This window comes from Petaurus breviceps, unplaced genomic scaffold (genome assembly GCF_028583685.1).
Source record: "Petaurus breviceps papuanus isolate PSGF00001 unplaced genomic scaffold, PetGlider_PUasm1.0 90925, whole genome shotgun sequence".
Taxonomy (NCBI): Eukaryota; Metazoa; Chordata; class Mammalia; order Diprotodontia; family Petauridae; genus Petaurus; species Petaurus breviceps.
Window position 1 is genome coordinate 27638538 of NW_027187380.1, and position 16463 is coordinate 27655000.

General features: G+C 36.1%; 1 protein-coding gene across 8 annotated transcripts in view; it reads right to left on the reverse strand.

Annotated features, from left to right (window-relative positions):
• TBCD (tubulin folding cofactor D) overlaps positions 1 to 16463 on the reverse strand; it is a 572945-nt gene that overhangs the window by 147775 nt on the left and 408707 nt on the right. For all 8 annotated transcript variants that reach the window (XM_069076616.1, XM_069076621.1, XM_069076618.1 and 5 more), the window contains one exon: positions 15854 to 15935. In XM_069076616.1, coding sequence (XP_068932717.1) covers positions 15854 to 15935 — 82 coding nt within the window. The remainder of the gene's footprint in view (positions 1 to 15853; positions 15936 to 16463) is intronic.

Below are 16463 nucleotides of genomic sequence, written 5' to 3' on the forward strand. Positions count from 1 at the left end.
GAGAGCAAAATAGAGGTTGAAAGAATCCACCTCCTGAAAAAGATCCGAAAAAGAAAACTCCTACAAATATTATAACCAGGTTCCAGAATTCCCAGATCAAGGAGAAAATATTACAAGCAGCCCGGAAGAAACAATTTGAATATTGTGGAAACACAATCAGGATAACTCAGGATCTGGCAGCTTTCACACTGAGGGATTGAATGGCTTGGGATATGATATTCCAGGAGTCAAAGGAGATGGGATTAAAACCAAGAATCGCCTACCCAGCAAAACTGAGCATCATGTTTCAGGGGAAAATGTGGTCATTCAGTGGAATAGAGGACTTTCAAGCATTCTTGATGAAAAAACCAGAGTTGAATAGAAAATTAGCATTCAGATACAAGAAGCAAGAGAAGCATGAGAAGGTAAACAGGAAAAAGAAATCATAAGGAACTTATCAAAGTTGAATGAACTATTTACATCCCTACAAGGAAAAATGATAAATGTAACTGATGAAACTTTTAGAGAATAGAATTGTGTGTGTGTGTGGTGTGTGTGTATATACACATATATGCACACATACACATATGTCTATATAGGAGGATATATGAGCATATGAATACATATGTGAATGTGTGTATATATGTGTACAGGTATACATAGATAGAGGGCACAAGACAAATTTAATAGGAAGGGATGGTACTTAAAAGGTGAAATTAAGAGGTGAGAGAGGAATATAATGAGAGGAGATGGGGAGAGACAGAATGGGGTAAATTATCTCATATAGAAGAGGCAAGGGAAAATGGTTACAATGGAGGGGAAGAACAGGAACGCAAAAGGGAATGGGTCAAACTTATTCTCACTGAATTTGACTTAGGGAGGGAATGACATATACACTAAATAGGGTATCTCACCCTATAGGAGAGTAGGGGGGAAGGGGATGAGAAGAGGGAAGATGGAAAAGAGGGCAGGCCGGGAGGGAGGGAAGTCGGAAGCACCCACTTTTGGAAAGGGACAGGATCAAAGTAGAGAACAGAACAAGTGGGAGGTGGGATAGGAGGAAGGGGAATATAGTCAGTCTTTTACAATATATCCACTATGTTAATGTTTTGCATAGCTACACATGTACAACCTATACTGAAATGCTTATCTTCCCACTAAGGGTGAGTGACAAGGGAGGAAGGGAATGAATCTAGAATTCAAAATTTTTAAATCAAATGTTTAAATATATATATAAATACATACATACATACATACACAAAGAAAAAAGAATTAACAATTTGGTAAATAACATTAAAACATTGTTGAAGAAATTAAATTCTTAAAAATGATAACTGTTCAAGTGGCGGAGACAAGATGGTAGAGTAAGAGCAGGAATTTCTCTGAGCTCCCCTTCCAACAACCTTCAATACCCATAAAATATAACTCTAAACAAATTTTAGAGTTACAGAACCCACAAAGTGCCAGAGATAAACAAATCTCTGACTGAAGGTAGCCTGGAAGGCCAATAGGAAGGGGTTATCACACCAAGCTGGGAGCCGGGTGCAGTATTGCTTGGGCCTTGTGGGCCCAGACCCAGGGCTGCCCTGACTAGTGGCACAAACCGGCCTAAGCTGACTTCAAGAATGTGAATGACCAGTAGCTGTAGTGATTTCCAGATTTCTTAAAAAAAAAACCCAAACACCAAAGAGAAAGTAAAAGGTCAGTAAGGAACTCTGTTGGAACTAGGTGAGAGAAGAGTTCAGTCCAGAACCTTCCCCCAAGGCAAGATGTGGTACAGGCATGGAGGCTGCAGCTGCTTCTGCATGGCTGCCTCCGGGTGTCCTGACCTGAAGATCCTAGGGGGACCAAGCATCCTGTAATGACTCTTGCTTTGACCTGCTTGGATCTGGGTTGCAGTCTTTGGCAGTGATTCTGGGGTGAAGAACTGCAGTGTGCCAGAGCTTGTGGTGGCTGTAGAGAGGGCATCCTCCTCACAATTCTGACAACAGCTCTAACAACTGCAAAAACCCCACCAATTTGAGATACAGGTGTCTCCTGGAAGCAGAGTTCTACCATGGCAAAGAGCTCAAAAGTCAAGTAATTGGCTGGCAAGATGAGCAAACAGAGGACCCACAATCAAATTACAGAACCCTTTTTTGGGGACAAAAAGGATCAAAAATAGAACCAGAAGAAGACAACAAAGTCAAAACTCCTGCATCAAAAGCTTTTAACAAAATATGAACTGCTTGCAGGCCATGGGGGAGCTCAAGAAGGATTTTGAAAATCAAATAAGAGAAGTGGAGAAAAAATTGGGAAGAGAAAGAATGATGCAAGAAAATCATGAAAAGTGAGTCAACAGTTTGAAGAAAATAACACCTTAAAACATAGACTAACTCAAATGGCAAAAGAAATCAAAAAGCCAATGAGAAGAATTCCTTAAAAAGCCAAACTGCCCAGATGAAAAATGAATTTCAAAAAGTCATTGAAGAGAATAATTCCTTCAAAATTAGACTGGAGCAAATGGAAGCTAATGATTTTATGAGAAATCAAGATACTATGAAAGAGAGCCAAACAAATGAAAAAATAGAAGGCAATGTGAAATATCTCATTCCACTGACCAGGGAAAAAGATCTAGGAAAGATAATTTAACAATTATTGGACCACCTGAAAGCCATCCCCCCCCCCCCAAAAAAAGAGCCTAGACATCATCCTTCAAGAAATTCTCAAGAAAAATTGCCCTGATTTTCTAGAACAAGAGTGCAAAATAGAAATTGAAAGAATTCACCAATTTCCTCTTGAAAAAAGATCTCAAAAAGAAAACTCCTGGGAATATTATAGCCTAATTCCAGGTTAAGGAGATAATATTATGAGGAACCAGGAAGAAACAATTTGAGTATTGTGTAAATACAATCTGGATAATACATGATCTAACAGCTTCTAAATTAAGGGATTGAAGGGCTTGGAATATGATATTCCGGAGATCAAAGAAGCTAGGATTAAAACCAAGAACCACTTACCCAGAAAAACTGAATATAGTACTTCAAGGGTAAAATTTTACTCCATGAAAGAGAGAATTTTCAAACATTCTTGATGAAAAAACCAGAAGTGAACAAAAACTTGACTTTCAAATACAAGAAGCAAGAGAAGGTAAACAGGAAAAAGAAATCATAAGGAACTTATTAAAGTTGAACTACTTACAATGCTACATGGGAAAATTATAATTGCAACTCATAAGACTTTGTCTCAGTAGGAGGATAGTTGAAGGGAATATAAATGTATACATAGTATATACATATATATTTATAAGAGGGTGCATGTGCGTATAAATATATATGAATGTGTATATATGTGTACACACAGAGGGCACAAGATGAGGTAAATATGAAGGGATGATATCTAAAAAATAAAATTAAGAGGTGAGAGAGGAATATAGTGGTAGGAGAAAGGGTGAGATAGAATAGGCTAAGTAATGTTATATAAAAGACGCAAGAGAAAACTGTTACAATGGAGGTGAAGAGTAGGAAGGTGAAAAGGAATGGGTCAACCTTACTCTTGTTGCATTTGGTTTAAGGAGGGAATAACATATTCACTTGGGTATCTTACCCTACAGGAAAGTAGGAGGGAAGGGGATGACAGGGGGATGATCGAAGGGAGGGCAGATTGGGGGAGAGGGTAGTTAGAAGCAAATACTTTTTTTTTTAAGCAATAGGAGTTAAGTAACTTGCTCAAGGTTACACGGCCAGTTATTTCTGGGTGTGGTGCTAAGTGTCTGAGTCTGGGATTCGATCTCCACGTCATCCCAACACTGGAGCCGGTGCTCTTACTCGCTGAGCCACCTGGCTGCCCCTGTATAAATGCTTGTTAATTTTTTTTTTTAAGCAATCAGGGTTAAGTAACTTGCTCAAGGTTACACGGCCAGTTATTTCTGGGTGTGGTGCTGAGTGTCTGAGCCCGGGATTCGATCTCCAGGTCATCCCGACACTGGAGCCGGTGCTCTTACTCGCTGAGCCACCTGGCTGCCCCTAGTTAAATAGATTTTTGAAGAGGGGAGAGAATAAGAACAGAGAAGGATAAATACAAGAAAATAAAATGGAAGGAAATACTCAGTGATAATAACTGTGAATGTGATTAATTCCCCATAAAATGGAAGTTACTATTAGAATAGATAAGAAAACAGAATCCACCAATATGATGTATATAAGAATCTACCATATGATGTATAAAAGAGATACACAAAACAGAAGACACACAGAAAATTAAAATAAGGGTCTGGAGTAGAATCTATTATGTTCAAGCTGAAGTGAAAAATGAAAGATAGCAATCAAGATTTCATACAAAGCAAAAAAGCACAAATAGATCTAAGTAAAAGAGATAATTGGAAAAACTACATTTTGCTAAAAGGTACCAGTGACAACGAAGTACTATCAATACTGAAAATACAGTTATCCCTTCCATATCATGATTTTCCCCATCACAGTTTTGATATATTGCAGATCAACAAAAGAAATTAAATGGGAATTTTGGGGGTCTTTTGAAGAAGACACAGATGAGATGCAAAGACCAACAGATGACACAAAGTTTTAGAAACTCAGAAATGCATAAAATGTATGTGCAATACTGTAAAATATCAACATATTTTATCTTTTAATACCATAATAATTCGGACTTCTTCTCTGGTATGGAGAGTCAAAAATGTTTACACTGATTTTCCAGATCACAGGAGTGCTGAGTCCCTAAACCCCGTGATATGGAAAGGATGCCTATATATGCGCCAAATGGCATAGCACCCAATTTCATTTGGAAAAGTTAAATTACTTACAAAAAGATAGTAAAACATTAATGGTATGGAAAATCAATTTTTCCTAATCAGACCAAGACAAATCTAAACATAAATTTTAAAAAGTTAAAAGGATGAATAGAATTTTAGAAAAGTTACATATGATAGACCTCTGGAGAATATTGAATGGCAATAGAAAAGAGTATACTTTTTTCTCCATTGTAAATGGCACCTTCACAAAAACTGACCATGTAATAGGGCTTAGAGCCTCACAACCAAACGCAGAAAAGCAGAAATGTTAAACACACCTTTTTCAGAGCACAATGCAATAAAAATTACATTCAGTAAAAGTCTTTGAAAGCAGAGACAAAAAAACTAAATCATTTATGAAAGAACAACTCATAGAAGCAATCAGTAATTTCATTGATAATAATGTAAACAATGAGACAACCTATGAAAATATGTGGGATACAGTCAAAGCAGTACTTGGGAATATTTTATATCTCTAAATACTTACATTAACAAAATAGAGAAAGAGCAAAGCAATGAATTAGCGATGCAAATATAGCCAATTCTTGCTTCATGTGAGTGGACCATTTTGCAGATTTCCCCCTCCCCTACCACCTGCTGGACTCTACATGGACCCACCCCCTCTATAGCTCTGTATCCGGGAGCAGATTTAGTGCCTATAGCAGAGAACCCTGAATGGTACTACCTGTGTTGCTGCCTGCCAGGAGTTGGAACCCAGGCAGGTGAGGGGGGTACCTGCTAGGGAGACAAATTTGCATAATCTAAAGTAAATAATGCAAGAACTATCTGTAAAAAAAAACAAACTAGAAAAACAATAAAATAAAAATCTCCAACAAAACACCAAAATAAAAATCCTAAAATTCAAAGAAGAAATTAATAAAATTGAAAAAAAAATTGAAAATGAACTAACAAACAAACCTAGGAGCTGGTTTTATGAAAAAAATAAAATAGATAAATCATTATCTAATTTAATTTTTTTTAAAAGGAAGAAAACCAAATTACCAGAATCAAAAACGAAAAGGGTGAATGCACCACCAAAGAAGATGAGATTAAAGCAACTATTAGAAGTTATTTTAACCAATTATATGCCAATAAAACTGACAATCTAAGTGAAATGGATAAATATTTACAAAAATATAAACTGCCCACATAAACAGAAGAAGAAACAGAATATCTAAATAATTCATAGCCCATGAACAATTCATGACTGAATTCTGTAAGAAAAAAATTCCCCAGACCAAATAGATTTTGAAGTGAATTGAGCATACATTTAAAGAACAATTAATTTCAATACTATATAAACTATCTGAAAATACACTTAAAGTAATCCTACCAAATTCTTTCAATGACACAAACATAGTTATGATACCTAAACTAAGGAGAGAAAAACAGAGAACGAAAACTACAGACCAATATCCTATGCCTAACGAATATTGATGCAAATATTTTAAATAAAATACTAGAAAGGATAGCAATATATCGCAAAGATCATACACTATGACCAGTTGGGATTTATATCAGAAATGTAGGACTTTGTTCAATATTAGGAAAATCACGAGCATGATTGGCTACATAAAAAGTAAAAACAACAAAAATCTTATGATTATATTAATAGATACAGAAAAAGTTTTTAACAAAATAAGGCACTAATTCCTATTAAAAACACCAGCAAACAGAGCAATAGATAGTTTTTCTTAAAATGATAAGTAATAATTATTTAAAACCAAGACCAAGCATTGTCTGTAAATGGGATAAACTAGAAATCTTTTCAAAAGCAAATGTCAATTATCATATCATAATAACTCAATATTGTACTAGAAATAATAGCTTTACAGCAGTCATGAAACTACTTGGTACTGATTGAGGAAAAGAATGGTAGATCAGTGGAAGAGAACAGGTACTCAAGACACAGTAGTAAATGACTATAATAATCTACAGTTTGATAAACCCAGACTCCAGGTTCTGGGATAAGAACTCAGTATATGACAAAAACTGCTGGGAAAACTAGAAAATAGTATGGCAGAAACTGGGCTTAGACCAATATATTATACCATATACCAAATAAAGTCTAAATGGGTTCACAATTTAGATATAAAGGCTGATACTGTAAGCAATCTGAGAGAGCAAGGAATAGTTTACCTGTCATAGTTATGGAGAAGGGAAGAATTTTTGACCAAACAAGAGATAGCATTATGAAATGTAAAATGGATAATTTTAATTACATTAAGCTGAAAAGCTTTTGTAAAAACAAAGTAAATGTAACTAAGATTAGGAGTGAAGCAGAAAATTGGGAAAGATTTTTACAACCAATGTTTCTGATTAAGGCCTCATTTCTAAAACATATAGAAAACTGAGTCAAACTCATAAGAATGCAAGTCATTCTCCAATTGAAAAATGGTCAAAAGATAAGAACAGGCAGTTTTCAGAGGAAGAAATTAAAGATACCTATAGTCATATGTAAAAATGCTCTAAATCACTATTGCTTAGAAAAATGCAAATCAAAACAACTCTTAGGTACCACACCTCACTGGTCAGATTGGCTAACATGACAAAACAGGAAAATGATAAATTCTGGAGTTGTGGGAAAATTGGAACACTAATTCATTGTTGGTGGAGCTTGACCTGCTCCTACCATTCTGGAGAGCAATTTGCAACTATGCCCAAAGGGCTAGAAAAATGTGTATACCCTTCGATGCAGCAAGACCATTTCTAGGGCTGTATCCCAAAGAGATCATACAAGTGGGAGGAGGACCCATATGTACAAAAGTATTTATAACTGCTCTTTTTGTGGTGGCAAAGAATTGGAAATCAAGGGGGTGCCCATCAACTGGGGAATGGCTGAACAAGTTGTGGTATATGAATGTAATGGAATACTATTGTGCTATAAGAAATGAGGAGCAGATAGATTTCATAATAACCTGGAGAGACTTATATAAACTGATGCTGAGTGAGGGGAGCAGAACCAGGAGAACACTGTACACAACATAAACACATCATATCTGTGATGACTGACTTTGAAGGCCTGGGCTCCCCTCAGCAATGTAAGGTTATAAGACAACTACAAATGATTCATGAAGGAAAAGGCTATCCATATCCAGAGAAAGAATTACAGTCTGAATGCAGATTGAAGCAAACTATTTGCTTTCTCTCTCTTTCTCATTTTGTTTTGTTTCTTTTTCCTTGTTATTCATTTCATTGGTTATAATTCTTCTTTATAACTTGACTAATGTTTAATATGAAGGTATATGTAGAACCTATATAGAAAAGCTCAGAAAATTGGAAAGCAGTCTGACAAAAATAAAGGCCAATATATCATACCACATACCAAGATAAGCTCAAAATGGGTACATGATTTAGACACAAAAGGTGATATCATATGCAGATTAAGGGAATATGAAAAAAATTACGTGTCAGATCTTTGGATAGGAGAGTTTACAACCAAGAGAAAGAAAGGATCAGGAGAGATAAAATGAATAATTCTGATTACACAGAATCACAAAGGTTTTAGACAAAACCATTGCAGCTGTCACAATAAAAGGGTGTCACGAAGAGAATCTAAGCCACAAAGTTCCAAGCATAATTTATTTACACTTTATTAGTAAGGTTAGCAGTAGCCCAAAATAGAAATCAATAGTCTTCCAATGATCAAAGACACATTAGAGCATACAGAATAGTCCTTTATATAGCTGGTAAAAGTATAGGGTGGGCTTACAGTTGGAATAATCTTAATGACTTGCAAAAAGGGATTTCCAAAGTTCAGGGCAACAGGGAAAACACAGAACTAGTCTGTATGTTCAGAGGTCCCCAATTCCTCAGATGTAAAATCTCTCTCAATCCAGTGATATACGTAAAGTGTATAGTTGATTCAGGCAGTCAGAATCCTGTTTATTGGTATTTATTTCTCTGCTTATATTTTCTCTGAACTTCAGGATGCTGACTTTTCCCCTTAACTATTGAATGTGATTAAAAAAGATTGTTGACCCTTTAAACAGCTATCTTTCCTAATAAAGCAGATCTAAGAACCTGTGCTAGCAGCCATCCTGGGTATGCCAGTGTGGTTGCTGTTATATATGGAGTAGTTTAAAAGGAAAGTATAGGGGCTGGGATAACTGTTTGTTTTCTAGTTGTGGTAGCTATGACTCTGTGGAGCCATGGAGCAACAATGGAGACCTACCTACATGCCAACTTTGGTGAGTTGAGAGTGCAAATGCAGAGCTGTCTGCATGTGGATGGAAGCAAGAGCCAGGAGTGGTCTGTAAGAGGAGGAACCCCGGAGCACAGAATTGAGGCAAGAAAAAACTCTGTAGCAAGGTAAGAGCTCTGAATGTGCTATTCTGCTGCATCCCTCTGGGATGGTTTGAGACCCAGAGGAACTGTGGTTGGTGGCGGGAAGTGCCATGGACCCCTTCAAAGGACCCCACCCTGCTGGCTTTGCTGCACAGCTGCCCCTCAGGCCTTGGAAGTAGGGGTTGGAGCAGTGTTAAGACTGGGACTTGGCTTGTAGACTCTACACCTGAGAGTGCCAGGAGTAAGCCTGCAACAGCAGTATGGGGAGAAGGACACAATCCCAAGAAAACTTTTACTTGCACATTTTTGTTTTGGATTGAGGGAGAAACTCACTGCCCCAAAATTCTGACCCCCAAAGAATGTTGTTATGTTATATATATATACACATACATATATATATATATATACTTTTGTGTTTGTTTAAGGCCATGTGGCCACTCTGGTAATGAGCTGTTATCTTACTGTGTATTTTGCTCATGATGTGTTTATTTTGTGAGAATTATGTTTTAGATATTAATGCTTATCCAGACACAAGTTGCTTATGTAATGGACATGAAAGACCTTGGGGTCAAATGTAATGTTAATGGAATTTAAGATCTTCCCTGCCCATTAATAGGCCTCACACAGAGCCCATTAAAGGAAGCTTACTTAGAGGAGGCTTGCTTGTAAGAAGGCTTTCACTCCTTTTGCTCATTTCTAATTAGGCACTGAGTCACAAGGGTTGTAATGCCTTCTGACTCTGAGAAGTATATATATACTCTGAGTTAGTATTTTGCTTTGGGGGCTCTATTATGAGAAGGATCTTGTGATTCCCTGGTCGAGACTCTGAGTGACCATATCTTCACAGCTTTCCAACAGCTCAGATGTAAAGGCTTTCTAGAATTTAGGGATGTATATAAAGTGTATAGTTGATTCAGGCAGTCAGAGACCTGTCTGTTGGTCTTTATTTCTCTGCCTGTATTTTCTCTGAAATTCAGGGTGCTAACTTTTCCCCTGAACTAGTGAATGTAAATAAAAAAGACTGTTGACCCTTTAAACAGCTATCTTTCCTAGTAAAGCAGATCTAAGAACCTATGCTGCCATCCTGGGTACACCAGTGTGGTTGCCACTACACTTGGTAGCAGCAAAGCTCAAACACAAACATAAAACAAGAAAATGATCCATGACTTTGGGTAGAATTCAACTAGAAAAGATAAAACAAGAGATAAAGAGTTGCAAAAAAAATTTTTTAACTGACAAAATGAAAATGGTTGAGGAAAAAATTGCAAAACAAATGAGACCTATGGAGAAAAGAATTGGAAAGTGAATTAAGAGTCTGTCACAAGAAGTACAAACTCCCTGAAAATTAGAATGGACCAAACAGATGGTACACATTTTATCTTCAAACAAAACTGACCATGTATTAGAGCAGTGGCATAAAACTCAACCAAAAAAAGGGGTCACTTATCCCTATAAATCTTGGGCCCTCTTTCTTCTTCTTTTTTAAAGCAATTGGGGTTAAGTAACTTGCACAAGGTTACATGGCCAGTTTTGTGTGTGTGTGTGTGTTAAGTGTCTGAGGCTGGAACTGATTCCGGGTCCTCCCGACTCTGGGGCTGGAGCTCTACTCACTGTGCCATCTAGCTGCCCCTGCCCTCTGTTTTCTTTAACTCCTTCTACGGGCTTTGAGGATTTTCATACTCTTAGGAGACACTACCTTTTTCTATGCCACTTAAACACAAATACTTTATCCTTGTTTATGATTGCTTTTAACTACTCACACATATTTACCTTTTTAATGATTTGTTTTTTTTATTCCTGTGTTTGCATTCCAAAGTATCTACTCAGCTTTGGTTACTTCATCAGCAATGTTTTAAAGTCCTCTATTTCATTAAAGATCCCTTTTTCCCTCTATAAGATTATACATTTTTCTGGGTAAATTATTCCAGGTAGTAACATACATGATGTGTATGTTTATGTGTGTACATGTATGCACACATTTATTTTTTCCTCTTACATGAAAATTCTAGATTTTGGCTATGATGTTCTATTTTAATTTTTCCTCTAGTTCTAATATATCTGGACAGTTTTCATTCATGATTTCTCTAAAATCGGTTTATGGGCACTGGTTTTGGTCATGGCTTTCAAACTATCTAGTGATCATTAGAATGTTTTTCTCCCTGTAATATTTTCCAGGACAGCTGTATTTTACGTGGGATATCTTAAATTTTCTTCTATGTTTTCATTCTTTTTACTTTAATATTTCTTGTTGTATCATGGATTCATTAATTTCTGTTCGATCGATTTTAATTTTCAATAAATCTACTGACTTGGATAAGGTTTTGCACCTTTTATAATTAGCTGTTAATTCTCCATCAAAGTCTATCCTCTAGAATTCTCACTTCTTTTCAAAATTCTTTCCTCTACAGCACTCATTTCATTTATAATATTTCTTTACTCTTCCTTCATTTCTCCCAGGAATTCTGGATAAGCTATATTAGAGCTTTGTTTATATATTTTGGGGAATTATTCTATTCTGGGCTTTTGTTTTGGGTGCCTCAGGCTCAATAATAGCTATTTATCCTTGTCTTTATTTGATTATTTTTTCTTCCATTCTTAATACCTGAATTGAGACTTTGTGTTAGGGTCTGATTTTCACAATTTTGAAGGAATTACTCAGTCCTTGTTTGGTTCCTGTTCTATATTTTCTGGATCTTCATGTAACTATCTACAGTTGTAGAGCCATGTTTAAACTTTAAGGACCTCAGTGACAGTTCAAGTCGGGTAACTGCAATAGAACTGCAGACTTTCCTCTAGTCAATGTTCCCTGCACTGATTACTGAAATGGAAGTTCTAGCCCAGATATTTGAGCTTAGCCTGAGATACTGCTCAGGGGTCAGAGTAATAGAGCTATAGGCTCATCCATGAGTCTGCATTCCCTCTCTGCAGGCCCTAGCTTCTATTCTTCCTTTTCCTTGCTGTAGGTTCTACCTAGCTGCAAGCAGGTCCAAATCTCTATATTGACTCCATGGTCCTGAGTTGCAGTCTGAATGCAAAAGTTAAATGGTCACCTCTATTACCTTGTGCCATCCCCAGTCATTACACAGACAAAGGTTCAAATCAATAAGCTTGAAGGTTTTATATGGATCTTTGTGGCTGGACCTCCATCCTACTGACCAAAGGCCTTTCTCTGGTTACCTCCCCTGATAACTTTGCTGAAAAAATTACTTAGTATGGTTTCTCCCTGGAATTATTACTAAATTTTATAATCTTAATCAATCTTCATTGGAGCTGTTAGAGAGTTAGCCTGTACTGCTTCCTCTTATTCCTTCATCTTTGTTAGTATCTGAGAGACATTGTCAGCTAAGAAATGGCAACGTTTAACAACTATTTGGATACTTGTGGGTTGAATGAAAGTAAGGAGTCAAGAATGAAATAAAGTCTATAAATCTTCCTGACTAAAAGGATGGCAGAGATCTCGAAAGAGAAAAGGAAATTTTACAGAAGGGTGCATTTTGAAAGGAAAAGTAACATAACAAAATCTATAATGTAGACCTGTAAACTACCTCTGTCTGTTCATGCTGTGTGACTGAAAGACTTGTATCTTACCCAAAAAGGCAGAAAGAAGGTCTTTACCCATGGATTAGAATATAGTCTAGAATATAGTATAGTATAGAATATATATGTACATATATATGTGTGTGTGTGTATATATATATATATATAGTATAGACTATACTATAGTATAGACTATAGGTCTTAGAATATAGGGCTCATTCTCTGAGAAGTACCTCACATAGTCAAAAGTTGTACTAAGAGATGGGAGGTGGGTATGCTACTAAACTGAGAAAAATTTTCCCAATGCCACCTGTGGAGCTACAGCTAAGAGTGATTGGTATATAGTTAGATAATAACAGCCCTAAGGAATTTGATGTAAAGTACAGGAAGGGGGAGGCTGCCTGGAGTGGATGAAATGGGGAGTGTTGGGTGATGCTGGGTAAAGGGTGGGTATGATTGTATTAGAGATAAATTCAAGATCTGATCATCTCCTCCAGAGGTTAGATTTAAATCTTTCTTGCCACCCTCCAATTTGGAACATTACTATCTGGGATCATACTCTGGCCCCTTAGGAGTCAGCATTTTAGAGACCACTGGTCAAAACCATTCATGCAAAAATTTAAGCACATACTATTTTGAACTATTTAATTTTCAATGAAGTTCGCAAATCTTCCCTAATATAAGGGAGGGTAAGCTCCTGAAGCTGACACTTAATGTTTTGTAATTGCTTGCCCTATAGTTTTAAATTTTCAAGCTTAGACTCCCATTATATTATAAAATACTTGACGATAATTATTCAGTTTTGGTTTTTTTGCATTCACTTCACAACACAAAAAATGTTTTGCACATGGTAAATTCTCAAGAAAAAGTCAACTGATGTGCACTGAGTTTACTTGTCTAACAATCATGTATTTTCTCAACATTATCACACATTCATGCCAGAGAAATGGCCAGACAAATTGTTTTCTAACTAAATAACAAAAGCTGCCCAACTTCAAGTCCTCTTCCAACATCTCCCCAATTCCACGATCAAAACCTTACCCAACCTTTCCCAAATTCTATGAAAAAATCACCCTAAACACTTTCAAACCATAAAGTCAGGAGACACAAAAAGTTGATAAGACAAGAGGTAAAAATATATAGCACCATAATCACCAACTACTCTTGATATTGGCCTTGAAAAGATAACTTCTTAATCTAAACCATATGAACCCAGCAAAATTCTTCTACCCACAAAGGGATGTGATACTCTTACTAAAGCAGTAGAAGTAGAATAATGCAATGAAAAAGATGCTGCATTTAAAGTAAAAATGATCATGTTGGAGTACCAAGTCTGCTACCTAGTAGCGATCCAAGTCACAACCTCTATGGACTTTTGTTTCCCGATTGTAGCAGCAAGCACCCCAGTGTCCCCAGGGTTGCTGCCACCACAGGTTCTTAGATCTGCTTTGTTAAAGGAAAGCAACTCAAAATGGGTTAACAAGCTTACTTTAATCAGTCAAACATATATCGTTTCCCTAGTTCAGGGGAAAAAGGACAGCACCCCGAACTTCAGAGTATACAGACAGAATTATCAAGACAGAAACAGATCAAGTAGACAGATTTCCAAACTGTCCAACCATTACATCCATACCAAATCAACATCTGGGTTTCAAAGCTGGGGGGCCCTGAACAACAGCTTCCCAGAGTTTCATCTGATCAAATCACAGAACACTTTTCAAAGTGAGACCCAAAACAAAGCCTCACATTAGGGCTTATATAGCCTTCTCCTGGCTCAGAGAATGTAACAACCTTTTGGACCCACCGGCCAATCAAAAAGTATCTACTGAAAAACAAGCCTCCTACCCCAGGCTCCAGGTGCACTTTAGCCTAGGGGCAGGGAAGATCTTTAAATTTACATTCCCATTACACCTATATGAAACAATACTTAAACTACTTATCTTGAAGACAAAGTAGTATAGTGAAATAAGAGAATATGAGGTAAAATTCCATTTCTAAAACATATTGACAGTATGATTTTAAGTAAGTCATTTCTCATCTCTCCTTCAGTTTCCTCATTAGTAAAACAAGAGGATGGAACTAGATTACTTGTAAGGTGTCACTCAGCTTTAAATTTATGAACATATAATGAATTTGTGAGGAATGTGCTTCATAAGCTGAAAAGTTTATATAAATGTGAAATTTTTATTGTAAAAACATACTTCCCTATCAAATTGAGACCTAACAGAAGTATACACTTGAAAAAATGAAGCCACAAAATCTCCCTCCGACCCTCTCCCCTTTGAGTCTAGTATCACAGGACATTCTACCAGAAAATGGTACTTCTTCCTCATATACAATATTATATTCCTCATGCACTAACTTTCCTAGAAAAAAAATAGAAATCTTTGTGCTTTCAATTATTTCAAATTCAAAACTATAGTTTTAAAAGAAGTAACTTGAGTTAGAAGTTTATTTATTGACAATAATTGACATTACTGACAAGTAATTGCCTTATGGTATATGTAAAAAGAACTCCATTCAAGATCAGACACTAATGCAGTATGTAACCTTTTTTCATGATACAGAATCCTTTGTAACTGTGGTGAAATCTATGGACACCTTCACACAATAATATTTTTAAGTGAATAAAATAAAATATATAAGATTACAAAAGAAACCAATTACATTCATAATAACAATATCTAACATTTATATAGTGCTTATTATGTGCCAGGCACTGTGGTAAGTGCTTTACAATTTTTATGGCATTTGATCCTCATAATAATCCTTGGAGATAGGTGCTATTATTATCCCCATTTTACAGATGAGGAAACTGTGGTAAATAGAGGTAAAGTGACTTGCCCATGGTGACACAACTAGAGGCCAGATTTGAACTCAGGTCTTCCTGTCATTAGGCCTGGTGCCTAACCCACTATTCTATCTAGCATCAAATAAATTTCCCACTCAAATTCATAGGCTCCTTGCTCTGTTGACCTCAGATTAAGAACCTCTGCTATTAAGGGTATTATTCTATATCTTGAATCCCTCCAGGGTATTATTTCACATAAAACAAAAAGTTTGTGTACATTAATTATTATATACGTTTTCTAGTGATTAAGTAAACCTTAAAATTATACACCACTACGTTAGGCTTATAATTATACTAATCCATAGTGGTGGTGTTTAAAGGCCCCTTTTTTCATTTTCTATCAGTACATTCAACAGGGATAATTAATGGTATTAATTAAATAAAACAGACAAGACCTATGAATCACTTACCCTGTAGAACAGGATCAACTTCTCCTTGATGATTCAGGTAATATTCATTGCACAATGTTGCCAGGGCTGAGACAGCAGCTTCCTAAAATAAAGTCAAACCTAGGAGGTTATAAAAGGTTTCAAATGCAATAATATGACTTGAAGAGACAAGTAAAGAAATAACTGTACTATTAATGACTATAAGCACAACAACTCTACATTTTTAATAAATAAAAATAGAAACAAGATGATGTCATTCCTTTCTAAGATACACACACACACACACACACACACACACACACACACACACACATATATATTTTATGTTTCAAAGTCATACCATAAAAGATTTTCTTTGGAGTTAATCAGTTCAAAATAGAGTAGATAAATTGATTCTCCATCAGAGTAAGTGTTCTCAAAACATTGAAAGCATTCCAAACAACAGATTTTTCAAAATCATCATCACAAGCAGAAATTAACCCAAAACTAGTTCATTTTTAATCAATGAAAATGCAAGAGAAAAGATATTCAAATGAAAAGACCACAACTCAGTTTCAATAATGTCAAATCAGTATGACAAATCATGTCTAAACTGTCAGGAGTTATAAGAAAACAGTAAAGAAAACACTGT